The following is a 23,267-nucleotide window of genomic DNA, read 5'->3' as shown; positions in this document are numbered from 1 at the left end:
CATATCTATCTTTTTTCAATGTGTTAGCATTTAGCCTAGACCCATTCATTCCTATGGTACCAAACAGGAAAGCCACCAAACACTTCCGTGTTTTCCCTATTTAAAGACTGCTATTGCTAAGGCAGAGGAAAATATGTGATTGTGAGATCATCTTACATGAGGAGTTTTACCAGTAAGTATGGTGCCACAAAATAAAACTTTTTTTGTACCATAGGAATGAATGGGGCTAGGCTAAATGCTAACACATTCACAACGCGCTGTACAGTGCACGCATTGAAAAAAGATAGGTATGTATTAATTCGTCTAGGTTCAGGTAATAACATAGTTTAATATGGCAAAAAGATATTGGCGGTTAGATATGGAATGTTGTAATTTACTTAACAAAAGGGACCATTAAAATACAACAATTTAAAAATCTACTGCCTATCCACAAATATTTTAACAGTCAGCAAAAGTATGTGCTGGATTGCTTTTATTACATTCTTTCTGTGCCAGCTTAACCGGACAGGCATAGCTATTGTTGCATTCATGAATACAGAAACAACACATTCTATTGTAATAATATGTAGTATTACAAAAAAGAAAATAACAAGAAAACATTTGTAATCTTTTAATAGTTTTAATTTGCAAAAGTTTAAAAAAAGTTTAACTTGTTAAATATTAAATATTCTTAGTTGCTAAAATGTATTGTTTAAGGAAAGCAAAATGATTTTATAATTTGTATTTATTTTATTATTATTTCTAGGATTGTCAAAAGATTAATCACAATTAATCACATATAAAATAACAGCTTGTTTTTGCATAATATATGTATGTGCAATGTGTGTAATTATTTTGTGTATGTATAATACACATCACATTCATGAATGTATTACATGTATATACATATGTATATATTTATATTTTTAAATGATTTTGATACATTTTACATTAAAATTAACAAAAAATCTTACATTTATACATGTTTGTCTGTATTTATATATATACATACATAATAATTACACACAAACATTATTATGCAAATTTTATTAATTTTTATTTTGTATGCAAATAATCTTTTGACAGCCCTAATAATTATTTAATTTTGAAGTTTGATAAGATTTACAGTATTCTGGTTGTTTACATTCCTATTTTTTGAACACCGTTTAAATCTGTTCAATAAATAGTTCTGCCCGCTACTTGTTAAACACTGTGTTATAAGTTTTGGCTGATTCTGTTTTTGAGTTATATTGAAAACCTTGAGGTAGAAGGTCTGGCCTAAAGCAAAATTGAATCAATGACATGACAAAGAAATTTTCATGATCAAGTGTTTGTTTCCAAATTGAATAGAAATAGGGAGAAGTCTCCATCAGTTCATTTCTCATTTCAGTCAAGATGATTGAGAGAATGTTGTGTCTAAATTTCCTTGTGTAGCTTGCATACAGTAAGCCCGGCTTTGAATCCGCAGCACCATCCGACGAGCATAGAAATCTCGATATTCACTTGGAAGTTCTTCCAGGATACCTAGAGTTCGCTCCAGTGCCTGCAGAGCTCGTGTGGCTGCAACTGGGTCTTTGTTTCCATATGGATCTTTCTTATCATAACTCTCCGCTGGCAGATGCCTCCAGAACACATTGACACCAACACCAAACTCCAAAGCCATGGTATTATGAAACCAAAGAGCTGAGGAAATTACATACAACATAATTCTCTGTAAGTTGTCTGCCGAAAGTAAATTCTTCAAAGAGCCCCTATTATCCGATTCATGATTTTACATTTCCTTTGGTGTGTTTTAGTACATGTTAGCGATATGCAGAGGTACAAATCCTAAACAAACGCAAGGATTGTAGGCAACAGTTCATTTCCGCAGCCAGTTGATGTGGAACCTATGTTTTCATATTTAAAAAATTGACTACTGACTATTCAAACCATGATTCAAAAGCAGGCTTTAAAGGGACACTTCAGCCATTTGCATTAAGATTTGTATAGTTAGAACCCCAGTCATGTTTTTAAATGGTCATGTATCATTGCCACTGAGACAGGAGAAATACAGATTTCAGTGTTGCACTTCATTCTTTCAATGATGTAAAAATCATCATTTTGCATCATTGAAAGAAGGAAGTCCAATATCTTTGTTGAGGGGGTGAGACTACAAACACCCCTTTTCTCGGTCAAACAGGCACCAAATTTTAAATGTATGTTACATTTCAACTACAAATATGACGCACTTTCAATAAGGATTAATGTTTCTATGGGTGAAATGCTACTTTAAGCAGTGTAAAGTAGCGCTTTTTGTTTGTTCCTACGATCACAAATGCAGACGTGATTTTATGTTTTAGTGTAACTTTACGAATCTGTTACGTTCTGCTCAAGCCATGCTGGCAAAGTTGATCGATCAGCTTGGTCATCTGCATTTTCTGGATCAGATTCTGGCTCTTATCATATTGATAAGGTTGTAAAGGCGATATTAACTCCTGTCAGTATTGCATTGGGAGCTGATCTTCTTAATATGGTAAGGAGTGTCATATTTCCTCCAGACCCAAGATGTATTCGGCCAATCACAACGCACTGGATAGCAGGCCAATCGATAGCGCCTGAACACATTGCATTACACCACAAAGCAAAGTAATAGGGGCTCTTTAATGTTCTTTCTTATGTTTAACTTATTGGCAAACGAGGTTTATAACAGGTTTACCTGGAATGAAAAGCAGGTCCCCAGGTTCTAAAACACATTCAAAGCGACAAGCTTTTACAAATTCTGGGTAACGCTGTAGATTAGGAGTGTCAATATCCAAAACTTCAGACTTATCCCCTAATGAAACAATGACAAATTAAAGATGTATCAAAGCTAAAATCCATATATGTCCATTTCAAATTTTACACTTCAATATTTATCACACTGTTTCATGTTTATAGTTTGTGTAGTGTATATTTAACTAAATATTTTTATGTCCTACACATGGTTATGGGTAAACACTGAAGGTCACCTGTGAGGTAGAGATGAAGGGCATCTTTTGGGCTAAAGAGGACAACACGCTTTCGTCCTGTAACCTGAGCAAGCAGGTTATCCATTACCTGATGCATAACAAACAAACAAAAAAAAAAAAACGGTTAAAAATCATCTCAGGACATAACATCCCAGGTGAAATAAGTGCACTAAAATACACTTTATATAAGTGCACTTAGTACATGTACTATTTTCACATACTAATTAAGTACTTCCTAAGATAACCTTAAGAACATTTAAGTGTGCTCAACTGTGCTATTTTTGAAACACCATTTATTTAACCACACTAAACATCAATTTAAGTATTACTCGTATTTAAAATACTTTTCAAGGGCACTGAAGTACCACTGAAGTAAAACTATATTTTAATTAATATATTTGTTTTAGTGTATAATATTTACACTTTAATTTTGCACAAGAAATAACAATGTACTACAAATGTACTTGCTGGTATTTAAGTATATTTAAGTAAATTCAACTATACTGTATTTTTTACCTGGGGTGACACCCATCTGTTTGAAAAGAACTTACATCATAATGTGTCCACAGCTGCATGCCGGGTGAACTGATACGAAAAACACTAGAAAAAAACTGCTCAGGCTCAAAAAACTCTGGGATATGGAAATCTTCTGCCAACTCAGGGAACTGCTTCCTTAAATCAGCAGGTTCCTGAAAAACAAAAACATCTATCAGACAACCTACAGTGAACATTCTGAGAGACTTTTTTAAGGTGGTGGAGTATATTCATTAAATAACATAACAAATGAAAGCCTTGCACACATATATATAAATGAATCATTTAAATCACATGGGATCTTAGTTTCTATAATGAATGATTTCTGACAATACCTTACGAGCATCTTCTCCAAGCGAACGCAAGTAATAGCTTTCATTCTGTTTGGGAAAGAAAATCCATAAACCATAAATCATTTTTAGGCAGGGGTCTTCTACAAAGACAAACCTTGTAACAATTGTTACTAAAGTTAAATGTAAAGTTAATGTAACATTTATTATTTTAATCCAATTCTTATATGCAGATTTTTGGTTCTATCAGGTAACTTACCTCACTAATGAAAAAATCTGAGTGCTTTGCCTCTGCAGCCCTTTGAACAAATGTATCGAACGGAAGCGTCCTGAAATACAGAAATGTGTTTAAAAATGTTATTTGGTTTTTAACTCATCAAGTTATAAGTTGTGTGTTAGTAGCACACCTGTACACAAAGTTCTTATGCAGAAAGTCCATTCTGGGCTCGGGGCACACGTGCACTTTGACCTCGCGGTCTCCCCCTTTCTGAGCGAGGTAACTCACGGTCCACGAGCTCACGCAGGGTCCCAGGGGCACGCTCCTCAAGACCGCTGGTCTGCGCTGCACGAGACACTTAGACTTATCAACCGCCAAAAAACATAACAGTACATCTATAAGTAAATACAACGCATACCAGTGGACATATGTCCCTTGCAAAAGTCTCTCTGTCCACATCAGTATAAACGGGCACCTCCTGCTTCTCCTGACAGTCCATTTCTAAAAGTCTGAAGTTTCCCCTGTATCCACTGTCATGTCATCCCCTAGAAACACTTGTTTTTATGGCATCCGTTTCATTTTGCAAACAATACACAGGATATAAATTTCCTTGCGAATTTAAATAATTAGAGTACATGTATGCTTTGTTTGGCAAATGTTGATGTATTTTCATGTTTATTTTCTCTTTTATTTATAGGTGGAACTTAATCTCTCAGGTATGTTGCCAGTCGGATTTTTGTAACAGATGAACAGCTAAGGATCATGGGAGAAAAATGGCGCTGTCCTTACTGAGATGTTGTAATTGTAACAGGCCTTTTACAGTTCTGGTTCGGTTCTTTACATCAAGGTCAGTTTTATTAAATCAGTCCAGACGACTCACTCCTGTAGCGTCTGTTGTCTGTAATGTCCGGCGGTACAGCTCCGAGCGGGACAGACACAAGAACCAGAAGGTGATGGTTGTTGGCATCCCGAACCCCTTCATCTGGTTCCGAACGCGCATATACTTCTTTTTGATCCGAACTTATTTCGACAAAGAGTTTAACATCGAGGACTTCACGGACGGAGCCAAACAAGTATGGGAACTGAACAAGACATTGTTTTCTGTGGCAATCAATAATTTGTATGTAAAAAACAATGTCTTCAACCTAATTAAACAGACAACAGTATGTGTATAAAAACTTATGCCAGATATGACAGTGCCGATTCTATCTATAACTTATGGAAAAATAAGTATATGGTTTTACTAGAGAAACCACATTTTAATTATGGTAGTTTAACTATTTGTAGTAAAAACCATAGTTGCCACAAACTTATGATCTCTCACTAACTGTAACCATAATATTTGTAGTTAAACTATGGTAATACAAATGGTATTCATCCGCAAAAAATCATGGTTACTATACTTTTAGTAAGAGTTAGGAATTTCAATTATGGGATTTTTAATATGATTATTTACCTGTTTGTGAGTTAAGTTTATTAAATTTGCATATTACATTTAGGATACCTTTTGAATTAATATACAAAGATTTTTTTATATATATACCTTTATTTAACCAGGGAATAAAATCACATTGAGATAAATATCTCATTTACAAGTGAGCCCTGGCCAAGGTAGCAGCACACAATAGACAACATAAAAACAAATTTAGTACAATAATCCCAACATAAATTAGATTAAGAACAAGTGCAGACAGTTTGGAATGTTCGGTTAAGATACAGCTTAAACTCGTTCATAGAGATAAATACACTCAGTTTCAATGATCATTGGATCTCATTCCAAGCAGTTGATGCACTATAAGTAAAAGCAGTTTTTCCAAACTCTGTCTTCATTAAAGGAACATTTAAAAGAAAATATTTACTTGAACGCAGATTATACCCTTGACTACTGACAGTAAGTAGACTATTCATGTAAAGAGGAAGCTGACCAACTATGGCCTTATACACAAATATAAGCCAATGCTTGTATCTTCTCAAGTGAAGCGAAAGCCAACCTACCATTTCATACAGTGCACAGTGATGAGTATAATGATTGGTACGAGTTATAAATCTTAAAGCAGAATGATAAACAGAGTCCAATGTTTGTAAAAGCGCCTTTGTGGTATTTCTATAAAAAAACATCTCCATAATCTAAGACTGGTAAGAAGGTAGCTTCCACCAACTTTCTCTTTGCTGACTGAGAAAAACAAGCACTATTTTTGAAAGTAAAACCCCAGTTGTAAGATAAATGCTTTATTGTAAAATAAATGTATTTGTATGTACATTTAGTCTACAAGTGATAGATTTTATATGATTATTCCGATACTAAACAGACCTAACCTTTTTCTCTTAGGCTTTCTCGTATGTGTCAAGCCTGCTGTCTCAATGTCACTTTGAGGCTCTTGAAGGATTAGTTGCTAAAGATGTAAGTACATCAAGATACCAAGCACATTTTTGTTTCCTTGATTTTGTGGTGGGCATTAAAGTCCAAAATGTATCTAAAAATGTATCTTTTAGCTAATAGGGAAACTTCAAGAAAAATGCGCTCATTTGCCTTTGAGCCACCAGAGGGCGCTGTCTGCTGAGTCTGATGAAATCATGTACACAACGACTGGAGATGTGGGCATTTACTATGATGATAGTGGTGAGAAGCTTTACAGCATGCAATATTTGCCAAAGACATATTTTTATTCTTGTTTGCAGGTAACTTAAATCATGCAAAGTTGTATTCTTATGAAATACACATGGAACTGTTTCATATGGCAGACAAATGTCCTGTCACCATGTTTCATGTGTTTAAAGATATCTTGGTATTCAGCACACAATACAGTCCTATGCATGGAGAATAAATGCAGTGTTTTCCTTGCTTTCAGGGAGGAAATTTGTAAGTATTTTGATGCGCTTCTGGTACTTGACAAGTGCCAGACTTCCTGATGACACAATGGAAGGAGCACGAGTATTCCAGGTTTCCATTGGTGGGGATGGAGAGAGACCAGAGACCAAAAGACTCCTCACAGCCAATTATGAGTAAGAATCAAAATGGCCCTTGTCATTATACTGAGTTTCACTGAGTAAGATATGATATAGTTTTGTTTAATTTCATTTGATCATTAAAGTTTGAGGGTATGGAAAACCCTCATAACAAGAATAATTATCCATAAATGCAATTAGTAAAAAACTATTTTTTACTATGTCTGTATTTTTTTCATTCTTTCACAGATTTCAGAGGGAGTTTACCCAAGGCGCGTCCCCAGACTGGATTATCACAAGAATAGAGCACTCGAAGCTTCTTGACTAGGAGACATTTTTGTAATTTTTTATTGCATAACTTGCAATTAAGATTTACGCATAATGTACAAACCTTCACTGGAAGAACACAAGAATATAACATTGCAATACTGTCAACTCCAGATAATCCACTGACAATAGAGAGTTGTTTATTTCTTCAGTGTTTAAGACATTTTTTATTTTTAAGTTATTGTTGTCTCCACATTTTGATCCTAGAAAACTTAATTTAAACATTGTATATTTAACAGACAACATAACTGTTAAGTTTTGGGTCACATTGGCTAAAATGTATACAAAAAATACATGATACAATAAGCATTTAAAATAAGGAATTAGCATTTAGTATTTGACCATGGAAATCTGTGTTATTTTGAGATGTTGATTAAATATACACTGTAGTTAGGGATTTTAACTGAGTCTCTCTTTTATAATGTACTCTATATATTTAAAAGTACAGAAATTAAACTTGGATTCAAACCTTTTACCATCTGATCATTATTGACAAACATTTCCACTTAAACAATGTGATTACCCAAATAAATATGAGGTGTCAAGGGAACTACGTTTCCTGTAATAATCATAATTGTTCTGTTTATGTCATACATATGCATAATATAGAATTAATACCATATTATATACCATAATCATACCACTCTTGCCATCCCACCTTCAAAGCCCGCCCAATAAGACTTTACTATTGGTCAAAAATGGAATCTTTGCTCGCTCTCCATTGGCTCAGTCTCATGCCTGTATCATGGCGTCACCCACGAGACGAGTGACAGATTCGAAGAAGGTTTCCTATAGGTTAAAACAGGCAGTGTGTGTTACAATGAGGAAGAGGGAGTCGCGAAATAAAATGAATGTGTAAATAAAGTCAATCTGATTTCGTGGAGACATGAGGTTTACTGTGTACGCGTTTTTCGGCTTTGCTCTTGGGGTTTTGCTCGTGGGGTTGCGGGAACTGTTGTTTGGTTTCGAGGAGAACAGATGTAGCATGACATACATGTTCGAGTACCCAGAATACCGAGTGAGTAATGCAAGTCAAATAGTATGTGAATATAATTTACGTATGTTTGCAATTAGCAAAATACATAGTTATGCAGTCGGGGCAACGTCACTAGCTCACAGGTCAGTGGCAGGCCATTTATGCATTAGTTCCTCGTTCCATTCATTCTACCTGTTGTTTTGGCAACATACAAATTTCAAATTACAAGCATAGGTCATTAGATACATATTTGGGTACCAATAAAGGAAAAAAACATGCTAAACAGTATTGTCCCATATATTAGGGTATCCCACACATATAAAACTCACATTCAGACTCATACAGACATGTACCACAATCTTTACAGATATTTAAATATGCACTTATTTGTCTAATATCAGTAATCGTGTTGAACAATTAGATTTTGTTGTGGTCTTATGCGTGAATACTCACGCATATTTCTGTGCGTTCGCATTTGCAGCGCGTGCCGCTTCCGCGCCGTGTCGCGCGCCAGTATCCATCATACGGACTGTATCTTTATGGAGAGGGCGCATATGCTCTGGAGACCAAAGGACTCAAACTTACTGGCGCTCCTGTTCTTTTCCTGCCTGGCAATGCAGGGAGCTACAAGCAAGGTGAGATGGAAACTGTCTTTTCTTCAGAATTTTGCCTAAATAGTGGTCAGTAGCCGCACCAGGTATCATGAAATGTCATACCTGTCCCCTGTAACAGTTAATAGACTTAGTCAAACAGTGGGCCGTGCTAATAGAGTAAATAATGCCAGTGCATTTAAATACGTTTCTATATTTTCTTGCAGCACGTTCTCTGGGTTCTGTGGCATTAAGAAAGGCTGAGGACTTGGAGGGACCGATCCACATGAACGTCTTCACCGTTGATTTTAATGAGGAGTTGGTGGCTCTGTACGGGGGCAGCTTACGCAGACAGACTCACTTTCTTCATGAAAGCATTAAAGCCATCTTGCGCCTTTACAAGGTAAGAACTAAAAGGTCATAGGGATGGTTTCTTGTTTGCTTGCTTTATATCTAGTCTTCAGTTGCACCGGTAAGGCCATAATTTTCAGTTGTGTGCACTTTCTTAGGAGTGCCTACTTAGTTTATAAGCATTGACAGTGGTTCTGTTTCATTAATGCATGTTGGTCTCGTTCCAACGAATGCAGGACCAGCCTGACCCCCCAACAAGTGTGGTTTTGGTTGGTCACTCCATGGGTGGGATTGTAGCGAGAGCATTGTTCACCCTGCCACGCTTCAACCCACAACTGGTCAGCCTTATTATCACCCAGGCTTCACCTCATCAGGCACCTGTGTTGTCTCTGGATCCTTATATTCTGGGTAAGAAAACATTTGATTACATTGATGCAAATGTAATATACACTAGTCAACATTTGAAGTGGATCAAAACCTTTCCTAAAAGTTGCCTTAAAACCAATACAATATCAGTTCTTGTCTTAGGACAACTTGGATGAAAGTTTTTGATCCACTTCAAATGTTGACTAGTATATATGCTTTTATGCTTAACCCACACAAATTCTTGAATAAAATACTTTTTTGTAGTTCATTTAAGTTTTTTTTGTGTTATATGGTAGAGTTTTATTCTAGTGTCAGTAAGCGCTGGGCCACAGGTGCTGAAGAATTTCGGAATGTAACTGTTCTGTCTGTTGGTGGGGGTTATCGTGACTACCAGGTACGCTCAGGTTTGACTGCGCTATCCTGCCCCATTGATGACCTCAATAAAAAGTCTCTAGTGGTAAGTCTGCTATCTATCTAAAATGTGTTTTAAGATCTTTAATTGAAAATCCTCCTCAAGAGGAAACATTTATGTCTGATTTGGTCTTTGGTCCATAAGGGGTTGTGCACACCCAAACTTTTTAACGCGGCTGAAAACGCCTAGACAATGCCAAATGCCAGCTGTTTTTTAGCTGAGTGCCAGCTTCCTTCAGCTAAGCGCTTTGTTAGCTCTGATACATCAGCTGTGAGACGGTTGGTTGCTGTGATAATGTCCCGCCCCTCCTCCATTGTGATTGGACGGCCGCGTGAGAACTGACATTGACGAGCGGAGCTTTTTACCCAAAGTTGAATATTTTTCAACTCTTGGTGCTCAGCGCGGAAAAACGCCGGCCGCAGGTTTTCAGCCTGGAAAAAACCGCTAACTGCTGGCTTATTTGAAAAACGCAGAGCTTCCATTGGAAACAATTGAAAACATGCGCCGGCCGCGGGTGTAAAAGTTTTGGTCTACACGCCCCCCAAGGGGGCATGCACACCAACGCTTTTAAGCCGGCGTATGTTTTTAATTGTTTCCTGTAGAAGCATGGCATTTTTCAACAACTTTTGAAAACTTTTAAATGTGGCTGAAAACACTTGGAAAACGCCGAATGCCAGCTGTTTTTTAGCTGAATGCCAGCTTTCTTCAGCTAAGCGCTTTAGTAGCTCTGATACGTCAGCTGTGAGACGGTTGGTTGCTGTGATACTTGTCCCGCCCTTCCTCCACTGTGATTGGACGGCGCGTGCGAACTGACATTGACGAGCTGAGCTTTTTACCCAAAGTTGAATATTTTTCAACTCTCAGGGGTTGTGCACACCAAAATTTTAAATGTGGCTGAAAACACCTAGACAACGCCGAATGCCAGTTTTTTTCAGCTGAGTTCCAGCTTTCTTCAGCTAAGCGCTTTGGTAGCTCTGATACGTCAGCTGTGAGACGGTTGGTTGCTGTGATACTTTTCCCACCTCCATTGTGATTGGACAGCGCATGAGAACTGACATCGACGAGCGGAGCTTTTCATACAAAGTTCAACATTTTTAAACTCTCGGCGCTAAGCGCGGAAAAAACGACGGGTGCCGGTTTTCATTGAAAACATGTGCCGGCTGCGGGCGTAAAAGTTTTGGTGTGCACGCCCCCTAAGAGTGAATGAAAAGCTCAGGTTGTCAATGTCAGTTTCCACATGTCCGTCCAATCACAGTGGAAGTGGGGCAGGTCGAATATCACAACAACCAACCGGCACATCATACAGTGACTGATAAACAAAGTAGAAGTATCACAGCAACCAAAGTGCTCAGCTGAAAAAAGCTGGCAGTCAGCTGAAAAAAGCTGGCAGTCAGTGTCCGCCTGGCGTTTTCAGCTGCGTTTAAAAGCTTTTGTGTGCACACCACCTAAGGTATAGTATATACCTATTTTTGGCATTTGTTATAGGTGACTGCAGTTCCTAGGACCTGGGTTTCCACAGATCATCTCTCCATTGTATGGTAGGGTTTTTTAATCCATCCCTAGTACCATAAAGCTCACATAACACACACTTTCTGCTAATCTTATGTTAATCTTGAGTACCTATACGGTAGTATTGCATCCTTCATATCTTGAAAGATCCTTTAGTTTTATCAGATTTATAAAAGACATGACCCAGTTGGGACCACCCCATTTCAACAAAATCCAGCGTTAAACAAAATACACGGACAACTCTGCTGCTACCCCGGATAAAATTTACACGACAAGCCAAATCAAGTTCACCAAGCTCTGGAAGTCATTCTGCATCACTGAATCCATTGAATTACATAAATATACAGGAGCAGCATAGAGCGCACTCTCGCAGCTGTAGATGGTAATGGTTTCTCATGGTTCATATGAAATAATTTTGACATATAATTCGCACCTGACTATAAGTCGCAGGACCAGCCAAACTATAAAAAAGTACGACTTATAGTCCGGAAATACAGTATATCCATTGTTTCCATAATGCTGGGTTTTATGGGAAACTGAACAAACTTACATTTCCCTCACAAACAACATCACACTTCTTTGGTGATGTTGATTTTTATGTCGGCTTTTTGTTGTTGTGTGTGGGTGTGCTATTCCGGTTGAAGTGCCCATATAAGGACTTCCACTGTACTTCCTACAGTAGTCGAAAAAACTTTCCAAAACTTACACTATGAACCTCGATGAAGTGCATTTGGCACAGAAATACTCTGCCAAATATTTTTTTTAATATTTTTTTATATTTATACTTTAAATGTAAAGTATAATATTTAAGTAGCTATGTGTGTGATTGTTATTTATTTCAAGGTGCAAGGAGCTGGTTCTTGCCACGGTCAGGTCATTCTTTGATCTTATTGAACCAGAAACAGGACGGGTGAGTTATGTTCTAATACCTTATGAGAATTTAGCAGTGTATGCGAGTTTGTTATTCACTGATGTTGCTTATCAGTTTACAGAGAATCCACAGAAGCGAATGTCCGTGCTAAACTATCACTTCATTAGACACCCGGTACAGCAGCCTGGCGAAAGACAACAAGCTCCTGTCACTTTCTCAGGTTTGTATGCCCATGTATATTTATGAATTTGTCAGTGAACATCTTCCTTTTGGAGCTAAAAGATAATATCGGTCTCTCTGACTCACTTTTCATCCAAATAGCTCCTCCAGAGGCATGGAAGGAGGTCAACACGCTCCGTCTGTTTTATAGTGCTCCCAAGGTGAATATTTGTTTCAGGAAAATTAATTCTGACAGCATCACATTTACTGTATGATGTATATCGCCCATTTTCTCAACCTTGTTGACAGGAAGCTCAAGCAAAGTACTTCATGTTTGCTCTTTCCAGTCGAAGGAAAGCTTACAGTCATTTTCACTGCCGCAGTAATAATCTGGTAAGATTGCTCAATAGGTTAATTGGTTGTCTGTTTTTTTATAGCATTAATATATAGCAGATATATATTTATTTAAGCAAGTATATATATATATATATATGCAATGTTAGGTGTGTTAAACTACCTGCACCTTAATCCATGCCTAATAATAATAAATGGGAGATACACATGACGTAAGGTGTCATAGTGTTGTGATTGATAGGTGTTTGATGCTTTTTAGTTACTGCATATTTAGATTGAATAAAACCATGGAATTCAGTCTCAAATATTGTAATCAGAAACGTGACTAGGACCTTGCTATTGCCTGAATGTTTTTTGAAGAGGTCTCTTTCTTATAATTTATGGTTATTGTGATGTCTTTAACAGGAAATGTCCAGTTGGCTGTACGGCTGCACCCACATTAGTGGCTCAAGTTGGTGAGTCTTTGTCCTAAAGTAAATCTCAAGTTTCTGACACTGTAAGAATTATCGATTTGGAGAATTGAGACTTGGGGTGTAATGCACATAGCAGTCAACTGGAAGGTTGCTGGGTGTCATAAGGAGCCAAACCCTGGTTGATTCAGGGTGAACTACTGAATTACTAGTTGTTTGTAATGGCAGTTTTATTTTTTTTTTTTTTTCTTCTTTCTATCAGTGTGCGGGCAGTAGATTTGTCATCCGGGACAGAACTTATTCCAGCCTATAAGGTCAATCCATTAACATACAGTACATCCACTATATTTTTATTGATTTTCTTTGTACAAGCATTCAACATTGAATGATTAATTGTCACTAAAAAGTGCTTTGAAAAAATAATTAAAATCTTTAGTGGTTGGTTTGTCTGTCTAGGCTATTACAGTGAAAATCAGTGCACTCTCTCATGTCTCTCATCTCATCATTGATGCCTCTAACCTCAATGGAGAGCAGGTCAGTACATCAAAGAGTTGTTTTACCACCCTAAACAAAAAAAAAACATTTACAGTTATATAGTAAGACACTGGCGTTTGGTGATAAGTTATTACAGTCGCATGCAAACATTTGGGCACCCCTGACAATTTCCATGATTTTAATTTATAAATATTTGGGTGTTTGGATCAGCAATTTCATTTTGATCTATTAAATAACTGAAGGACGCAGTTATATTTCAGTAGTGAAATGAGGTTTATTGGATTAACAGAAAATGTGCAATATGCATCCAATAAACCTAAACACATATTTATAACTAAAAATCATGGAAATTGTCAGGGGTGCCCAATTTTTTGCATACGATTGTATGTTCTCATTATCATATGACTTATTGTCTTTCTGCCTGTAGTTTGTAGTGGAGTGTGAGCTGCAGAGGGAAGAGAGCTTTACTGTGTCGGTGCAGCTGCCCCATGTGCTGTCCTTTGGTGAGGCTGTTAACTTGCATGCAATCTTTAATGCATCAGTAAATACTCCTTAATCTAGCATTACATACATGTTTAGTGTTATTGCTGGGTGCTTGTGATATTTTATTTTAATCATGTAGTCGTGTAAGGTACAGTTTCATATATTCTTGTGATTTAGGAGCTGTAAGAGATTTCACTCCTTTTGACTTCAATTGCATCCCCTTTACCAAGCCCTTGCCACCAAAGACATTGTAACTGGTTGAGCTTGGGGCTAGCAACCCTGTTGTCATGGGTTCGAATCTCACAAGTGACTTTAGTTGATGAGTGATTGAACCTGAATGTGACTTGTTGCAGGTTTGACTGTCAGTGACATTAGCATTAACTCATCTGGACTACTCCATACACTGCAGCTACAAGACTTTCACCAGGTAAACACATTATTGCTGTCTGTTTTTTCTGCCCTCATATCCTGTGTTAATCATAACACATCTATATGATATTTAAAATATCCCTTTATTTGCACAAAAATGTATTTAAATGTCCAAATTGAATGCTCTTATCATATGGGTCTATTTGGTTTGATGTTATATTGGACTGTTTTTTTATTACAGCAGTACAATCTTGTACTCTTTTACTTTGTATAAAAAAGTTATTTGGAAAAAAAAAGCCCTGTTAAACTTTGGATGGATAAATTATTGATTTAAAGTTTGTTTCTTCAGGTTTATCAGGCATTCAGAATCACAGTCATGAGTCACTGCAAGTCAACTAAAGGTACTCAGTGCTTTGATGGTCAACTTCCATCAGTTTTTCAGTTAAGCATAATGATATAAAAGTTTTGCAACTGTCCTTAAATGTTTTTTGCTGTACAGACAGACTGCCAAGCGTGTACAGGTTGAAGGTGCCTTGGTTTCGTGAAGATTCCTTTACCACAGCAAGGTAAAAAGAAAAACTGTTTGCATACTTGTGTATACATTTGCATTATAGTTATAATGATCTTTTGTTGTTTTTTATTTCTGGATATTCTGGATAAAAGTATTCCATCAGTATCTGAGATCTACGGTATGCTTCACACCAGCCGCCCAGACAGCAACTCCAGTGCCGTTCTGCAGCTCCACACTGCTCCCAACTGCCAGTATAAGGTACTTTACCACTGGGTTTAATTCAGGATCAAGAGCCAGATTTAAATTGTACATCGAGTGACATTACAGACTGACACAGCAGAGTAAATTAGAAAAATTAACATGCTGGTTGAGAACAATTTTCTCTAAAAGTTGTCTTTTTTTTGCAGGTTTCTATTAGGACTTCTGTTCCCAAAGTGCTTGGGCAGGTGAGCTTACATTGTGTGGCATTACATCTATCATGCTTTGAATCTGTGAGCGTTCTTGTATTTAAAATTAATTGTTGTTTAATAGATCCTGCGTTTCTGTGGCCCGACGCTCCCTGTATATACAGCTATAGCACTTCTCCTCATGATCAGGGCTCAGCTGAGCTCTTTGAAAAGATCAGGACATCCAGTTGGAATGCAAGAGGCGATGAGTAAATCATTACAGCTCCACATACTGGAACTGCCTGTTTTACTGTTGATACTGCTACTCAGGTGAGTCTCTAAACAATGTCACACTCTTTTATGTGAATGCTAATTCTCTATTGCTGCAGTAGGACTGAACAGACAATGTAATTCAATAAAAAAATATTTAATTTGTGCAGTTTCATAATACAAATGACATATCATCATGTTTATTTAGTTCAGCTTGTTTCTTTCTCACACACAGACAAAGTTGGTTTCAGGATGTCTGGTCCTCATTGGGTCTCCCACTAGTGGATACTCTTCCGATATACCCTATAGAGGACTTATCTCAAGATTCAAATCCACTTGCACAGGAATGGCCCCGGCTGGTGTCCCCGCTGCTCTGTGTGCTGGGTGCAGTCATTGCATTCTGGGGAAGCACGGTCCTTAGAGTTTTTGTCCGTTTCCTGTCCTTTGTGCTTGCTCCACTGCACAGGTAAATATTTTACCCTTTAACGTTTACATTATTATGAATGTTGAGTAAATCAAACAAAAACGTATCATTTTTTTAAGTACTTAGTGTAGTAGATACTACAACATATAATTCTATGTAATCTTGCAGGTTCAGCATTCAAAATAAAAAGCCTCTGTAAATGCATAATAAACTCAAAAATTAATAAACTGTTTATAAAATTACACTTTAGGGTTGTAGAGGGTCAGATGTCTTCCCCTTAAACGTCTGCAGAAATCAAACAAAGATAAAACTTCTGTTAACTATTAAGTTACTGTAGCTGGCAACAATGGTCATTTATATGAAAGCTGTCATATTACTGTGTGTTTACAGACCTTCAGTGTCTCGGGACTGTGGCACCTTTCGTCTTCGCACTCAAATTCTTTTGATGGTGTCTTTGAGTGCGCTGGGTGGCGTCACTTGTGGAGCTTTGGCTCTATTGGTCTCCACTCTCCTACATCTCTATAGGGTGAGTGATCATATCCATTCATTTTTGTATACACCCTAACAGACTATATATTAGGATTTATGTTTTTTATAATGGTTGTGTAAAAATTACTTCTTCATTATGATTTTAATCTCATGGGATTATCTGTCTTTGTACAGGTGCTTAGATTACAGATGACAGAGAGATCGCTGAGCCATGTACTGAACCTGGTAAACATTTAGCTTTGCTTACAAAGACATAAAAGGAAAGTTCACCCAAAAATGAAAATTATGTTATCATTTTCTCATCATAATGTTATTTTAAATCTGTATAAATATATTTTTTCTGATGAACACAAAATAAGATACTTTAAAGGGGGCATATCATGAAAATCTGACTTTTATTCATGTTTAAGTGCTATAATTGGGTCCCCAGTGCTTCTATCAACCTAGAAAATGAAATGTGAAAATGAACATCCCAGTTACTTAGTTTTGGTAAACCATTCTCTGCAAGCATGTGAAAAAATATTTTATTGACATTTTGCTCACCTTGTGATGTCATAAGGGGATAAAACCGCCCCTTATTCTGGACTATCCAACCACTGCCATTTAGTGCAGAGATCAGCTCATTTGCATTTAAAAAGACACACCCAAAAATGGCACATTATGGCTCGCATCTACAAAGTGGTAATTTTAACATGTTATTATAAATTATCTATATGGTATTTTAAGCTAGCACTTCACATACGTACTTTGGGGACACCAACGATTTATTTTACATCTTAAAAAAGGCTTGTGAAATGTGCATCACATGTCTTGTCAAAATAAATGCCTGCTGCAGACACATCTAAAGGGTTTATGATAAAAGAGACGCTCGCGTTTGCCAGATACTCGCATAATCTCATGCGTAATCAGAGTTTACTGTTAATTGAGTGTCTTGCGTGTATTTTGTGAACGTGAGCATCTCTTTTATCATAAACTGTTTTACCACATGTGCAGCAGGCACTTATTTTGACAAAACACGTGATGCACATGGTTTACATGACACAACAAACACATATTTTGAAAACAGGAGCAACACACATGACACTCCGAACACACATTTTGATTTGCGCCCCTCGGATGAGCAGTCACAAGCCGCCACTGGTAAGCACACAGCTGATTGAAACCATTGATTTCCATAGTTGGAAAATAAATATTAAAATATCTTCTTTTGTGTTATCAAAAAAAAAAAAAAAAAACATACAAAATGAGGGTGAGTAAATGATGACAGAATTTTCATTTTTGGGTGAGCTATCCCTTAAAGTCAACATGTAACTGTGATCACAATGCTGCTTTAAATTAAACACCCCAAAACATTCTTTCCGCATTCAAAAGCCATGAGTTTGCTGTGACGTGGCAAATAACAATTGCATGACATTCTTTATAATAACATGCACTAATTTTATGTTGACTATTGATTGTTGCTATTGATTGACTTATTAATTCACCATTACTGTAAACGTTTTCTTCCTCTTGAACCAGGCCCCTCAGAAGGCATCACAAAACTCAGAGAATGGTTTTAATGGTGCCGATTGTCACAGTAAAAATAAAGAATGTAATGGCACACCACTACTGTCAGAATCCATGCTGGAAGATGTAAGAGATGATTTGGAGCTTCACCTTAGCCTGTCAACACTGCTGACCCTTCCCATGATGCTCAGCGCCCCTTCCCTTATCCATTGGAATCGCAATCTTAGGTGAATATAAGCACATTAAGTCGATGGTTATTTATTGTGGTTGTTGTTATTTGTTATTCTGTTGTTTATTCTCATATCTGTATTTGTCTTCAGATATTGGATCCATCTGGATCCTGACCCCTGCTGGCCTCACACGCTGCCCCTGCTCATCAGCACTATTTTGCTGGTCAACTGTAACACACAAACGCTCATTCGGAGGTTTGTGTGCATCTCTGTAGTGATTTAAAGGGCGGTCACATTAAACTATTCCAACTTCTATTTATATTCATGCAAATGCATCAGATTGGAAATGCAAGGTTGTGCGAATATATTTTTACTGAGTATCAATGAACTCTGAATTCTTAACACATGTGACCAGTAGAAAATTGGTACATCATGACGTGACCTTTCTCTACTGAAATGCTAAGATGGACAAAGCGCTCCCTGCCCATATTCGTGGCAACGTCCCAAAAAAATTGTATGTTCAAAGTCTAGTGTGACCGCACCCTTACTCTTAATCAATGATGTAATACACACAAAATTATTAATTTAAGGTTAATACAAATATTACCCGCCAAACTGTCTTAAACTCCAATAACAATTTAAAGTTTCTAGGAACCAAAATTCAAAGATTTAGAAAAATAAGCATGCGTACTTACACATGTTTTTCTTGTTGCATTACAGCAGACTGATGCTGAAGCTGATGGTCCGTCTGCTGCTGCCGCTTTGTGTGGGCATGCTGGCTTTCTGCCCTCTGCACATTTACCGGGTCACTCACTTTTTGTCTGCTGCGCTGACCCTTTTGGTCTGTTCATTTTACTTTTGACCTCCTCACAAACCGTAGATTAGAACCAGACCAAGAATTTGTGAATAGCCAGACAGCCTTAGAACCATGTGTGCATTCAGCGGGATCAAATGGACGGGTGACATCACTGGACCAGCACATCCAGCGTCGTGTGATTTGTTGTACGTCATCATTTGTAGCTTCTGTACAGGGTATTTAATTTTTTTTTTAAGCTGGTGCATATTGCGGTTTGTATTTATGAACAAAATTTGTTCATTACTGCTAATTTCCCAGACGTGTTGAACCTATAGTCCTGAACTAAAATATTACTAGTGTTCATCGATAGCTATTTTAGTGTAAGATTACATTTAATGCATGTATGGGGAATTAGCTGGTAATGTAAATACTGTATGTGACTGTGTGTGCAGAGATGGGGAAGAAGGGTTCGAAAATCCAAAATCCATGAGATTTAGTACTGATGCTTAAAGTCAACATGAAACTATAATTAACCCTATTAACTTTAATGCATAAGCATTTAAAACAATATGGTATGTTAACATACCCAGTGCAATAGAGTATGCAATACTCTAATAATATCAAATTATGATTAATTTAAAATAGAAATATATACTATACAAATGATACACATATCGACATTCTCTCAGAAGTGAAATTGTGACCTTGTGGTTGTCAGTGGAGTTTAAGGGGAACCACAATTGACCGCAAACTCATTTCGATCTGGCTGTACTGTTCATAAACACGCACTATTTATGATTCAACTATTTCCTGATGGATAAGATAGATTTAGTTTTGTTCTGAAATAATGTATGTAACATTACTAAAATATAAAGGGTTGTTATTGTTTCATGTTGATCTTTAAGAGTATGAAAACCGCTTTGAATGTTTTTTTAGGTATTTTGCAGTTGACATGGCTGGCTACATCACTCTGCTTGTTTAATTTTCAATGTGTCATTTTTGCCTTAAACCATTTAGCCCTGAATGCCCAAACTTTTTGTTAGACAGATCCATTCATGTACCCCGATTGCATTTAGCCAAAACTGTAAGGCAACATCTCGAAATGTTATCATAGGTTTTGTGCACACAAAAAAAAGTGTATTGAAGCAGGAGCAATATGATGATTTTTGCGCAATAATTGATGTTAAAAATACACGGTTACATTCACTTAATAGTGAAGTCTCATAAAATGAGGCTAAGAATCACTGCCACAATCACAGTAGCCACGTGATCATTGCTTTCTGCACAGATCTCAACTTTCCTTGTGTGTGTCTGTATCTTCATATGCTTCTCCGCAGCGTCAGTCTGCTTCCTCGTCTGATGTGATGTAAATTGTCATTGTGAATCAAATGAAGGAATTGTGCCTTTCTTGTAATATGCCCCTGCTTCTTGTTCGTGAAATCTTATATTTAAAACAGAAAAGATTTAGCCGTGTCCCCTCACACAGACTGTAAAAAAACACTTGTATGACACATGCTTGTGTCAACTGCACTGTGACTATGTGTGTGTGTGCGTGCGTGTGTGCATATCTATTTAAGAAGAATTCTCAAATTCTTCGCGAATGAAATTGATGGGTGAGGTGTATTATTGTGTGATGTAATTTTGCTCAGCATTGTTCTGAAGTAGAGCATTATTGTGGTGAAAAAAAAATGCTGCATTTTCCTCTCAAAATGATTATGATTGTTGTCGTTGGTGTTCACTGTGATGTGCCACAATATTTGGAAGCCAGGATCTTATGTCTGCTGATCCAGGACCAGGCAATGTTCATGTAAAGATAAACTGAAGTCGAACAGCAGCTCTTTAACCCTCTTTCACCTTGCAGCAATGACAGCAATGTTTGTAGTAATGCTAGCAAGGCTCTTGCTTTAAGAAATGTTAAAGAAAAATTGTAAATGGCGACTGTTGTTATGTGGTAATTTTTCGGCTATAGCAGTTGTATATGAATTGCAATGACAGTTTTATGGAAATGTGTTTTTAACAGCGATTTGTTATACTATAGGTAGCTGGTAGGTATGTGTAAACGGAATAGAAAGCAACGGGCCGTAATACAAAAAACTCAAACTATATAATTGACATTCAGGAAGAAAGAGTGAACAAAAACTTACAAGCCTTTGCATTCCACGGGTGTATTGTATGTGGGAAATCAAACTAAATATAGCATTTCTGTTTGAATTGGGGTGGAGCTTTAGACAGGCTTCGGTTTTAGCCGTGACTGTTTTTACTTTTTATAAAATGCATCTCACTGCCTCATAAACCTAAATGCTGTTGTGCTTTAATATAGTTGATATACTGTAACAGTGACCAACACTGCTGTTTTGACTCATCTGTTATAAATTATGGAAGCCAAAACAGACAAAACTCTATAGAGATTTATAAAACAAATCAATACGTCTGTTTATAAATTAAATGGATAATGTTACTGTACTTACAGTCTAAACTGAAAGCTGAGTAATGGTTATTAAAATTATTTGTATTTTTAATACAGTAAGAAAGAATTTATCTGAAGTACCTAGCTCATTCAACAACCTTTTATAGTTTATTAATATTTTACTTGATTAAAATTGTTTACTCAAAGATGTCATTCATCAAAGTGCAGTTTTGCTTGGTTTGTGGTGCTTTTGTAGTGATCATATTTCACTTGTGTATACAGTAAGTACTAAAACTGTAACTGAGTGTAAATGCTTCTTTTCTACTGATTTGTGTTGAAGCACTGTTAATAAGCACATGTATGCTATCATATTCGTAACTCTTTTGGTGTTCAGCCAAATGTTGCATCCTTGGCTTTCCAAACTGCAGTGCTACTGTGAAGGAATTGTGATCATTGTTGTCTTAACGTGGTGACCAGGACAGATCATGCTCCTGATATAAGCATCTTATGTCATTATTAGAGATATGCTAGAAAGTGTCAGAGATGTTGTACACTTTTGTTTCGTAATTAAATTGTTTAAAGTGCAGGATAACAATGTATTTGTCTATTAACTTTGTATATGGTGAGATTACAAAGTAAACACTCAGGTTTGTAAAGTGTTGTGGAGTCAGTGGCTTTCGGTGGTGTTGTACTTAAATATTTATACTAATGTTTTTTTTTTTAATATGTGCAGTTTTGTGCACTACTGCTGTCCCAATAAATAATTTACTGGGAGCTTGTTCTCATTTTTTATTCAAAAATGATTTCATTTTCAGCAACCATATTAGTTTAAAAAGTTGAAATCTGTAAATATAAACTGGTATCATTAATTCATATTAAGAAGAGGGCATCTAGAAAATCTCACAAGCAAAATGCCAAATATCTCCTTTCTGTCCTCCTAGCAGATGGCTATTAGTCCTGCGGAGATGGGTCAATGTAGATGCCAGAACACAGTTTGACTGGTTTATTCAAGTTTACAAACTCTGTATACTGAAATAGTTGTTTTTAATTGTAGCATTTGACTGTTACTGTTTGTTGTTTTTAGAACAGAAACAGCAGCATGGGTTTAAATTTCAACATATCAAAACATTAGTCTCTCATGTTTTCTCCTAACATCTGATCCAACTCATGATCCACACTTGCCCCTCCCCTCTTAGGTCATAAATTCATAAATCATTTGGCCCATACATATCAATACAATGAGTGTCATTTACATTAGCACATGTGTCTTGTGTAATAAGTTGTATTCATACTGTAGTATACAGTAGTTACTGTAAAGGTGCACACTGTAAAAAAATTCTGAAAAAATTACAGTATTACTGGTAACTAGCTGCCAGTAACTTACTGTAGATTTTACATTTATGTTATTTACTGGCAACAGTTTGTTCAAAGTTAAATGAACATAAAACATTTTCAGTCTTTATCTTCTACAGTAAGTTACTGGCAACCAGCTGCATAATTACAGCATTTTTTTACAATGTCCTTAAAAGTTTTTTATTTAAAATACTTTTTTTAAAAACCATCTGTTTAAAAGTATATTTAATAGTGATACCAGAGATATTTCATTTATTCCACAGTAAAGGACATAGTCAGAAACAAAATATTTGTATTTGGACTTTCCAAGTTAAAATGTCAATCTGGCCC

At 36.7% G+C, this 23,267-nt stretch overlaps 3 protein-coding genes across 3 annotated transcripts; 2 read left to right on the top strand and 1 right to left on the bottom strand.

The window, feature by feature from the left end:
• Nucleotides 1-345: 345 nt before the first annotated feature.
• tyw5 (tRNA-yW synthesizing protein 5) lies at nucleotides 346-4,678 on the bottom strand. The gene is made up of 8 exons (XM_065251572.2): nucleotides 4,426-4,678; nucleotides 4,198-4,352; nucleotides 4,050-4,119; nucleotides 3,836-3,880; nucleotides 3,518-3,655; nucleotides 2,967-3,054; nucleotides 2,675-2,791; nucleotides 346-1,662 (listed from the first exon to the last, which is right to left on the bottom strand). The coding sequence occupies exons 1-8, from the start codon at nucleotides 4,504-4,506 to the stop codon at nucleotides 1,370-1,372; spliced, it is 987 nt and encodes a 328-aa protein (XP_065107644.1). The 5' UTR covers nucleotides 4,507-4,678; the 3' UTR covers nucleotides 346-1,369.
• Nucleotides 4,679-4,746: 68 nt separating this feature from the next.
• Nucleotides 4,747-7,755, top strand: maip1 (matrix AAA peptidase interacting protein 1). The gene is made up of 5 exons (XM_065251573.1): nucleotides 4,747-5,080; nucleotides 6,337-6,408; nucleotides 6,501-6,627; nucleotides 6,857-7,010; nucleotides 7,203-7,755. Exons 1-5 carry the CDS (start codon nucleotides 4,781-4,783, stop codon nucleotides 7,279-7,281), a joined length of 732 nt encoding a protein of 243 aa, XP_065107645.1. The 5' UTR covers nucleotides 4,747-4,780; the 3' UTR covers nucleotides 7,282-7,755.
• A 301-nt stretch (nucleotides 7,756-8,056) lies between these two features.
• On the top strand, nucleotides 8,057-21,112 carry pgap1 (post-GPI attachment to proteins inositol deacylase 1). The gene is made up of 26 exons (XM_065251574.2): nucleotides 8,057-8,298; nucleotides 8,738-8,891; nucleotides 9,074-9,249; nucleotides 9,434-9,605; nucleotides 9,860-10,020; nucleotides 11,461-11,513; nucleotides 12,328-12,394; nucleotides 12,470-12,575; nucleotides 12,677-12,735; nucleotides 12,824-12,907; nucleotides 13,274-13,323; nucleotides 13,541-13,592; nucleotides 13,735-13,812; nucleotides 14,201-14,276; nucleotides 14,610-14,683; nucleotides 14,975-15,026; nucleotides 15,125-15,191; nucleotides 15,289-15,394; nucleotides 15,544-15,582; nucleotides 15,668-15,852; nucleotides 16,028-16,258; nucleotides 16,607-16,742; nucleotides 16,880-16,930; nucleotides 18,224-18,438; nucleotides 18,532-18,636; nucleotides 19,102-21,112. Exons 1-26 carry the CDS (start codon nucleotides 8,167-8,169, stop codon nucleotides 19,241-19,243), a joined length of 2,823 nt encoding a protein of 940 aa, XP_065107646.1. The 5' UTR covers nucleotides 8,057-8,166; the 3' UTR covers nucleotides 19,244-21,112.
• The last annotated feature ends 2,155 nt before the right edge of the window (nucleotides 21,113-23,267 follow it).

This window comes from Paramisgurnus dabryanus, chromosome 15 (assembly GCF_030506205.2).
Source record: "Paramisgurnus dabryanus chromosome 15, PD_genome_1.1, whole genome shotgun sequence".
NCBI lineage: Eukaryota > Metazoa > Chordata > Actinopteri > Cypriniformes > Cobitidae > Paramisgurnus > Paramisgurnus dabryanus.
Note: the sequence above shows the minus strand (reverse complement) of the source record. Positions and strands in the feature narration are given on the sequence as shown.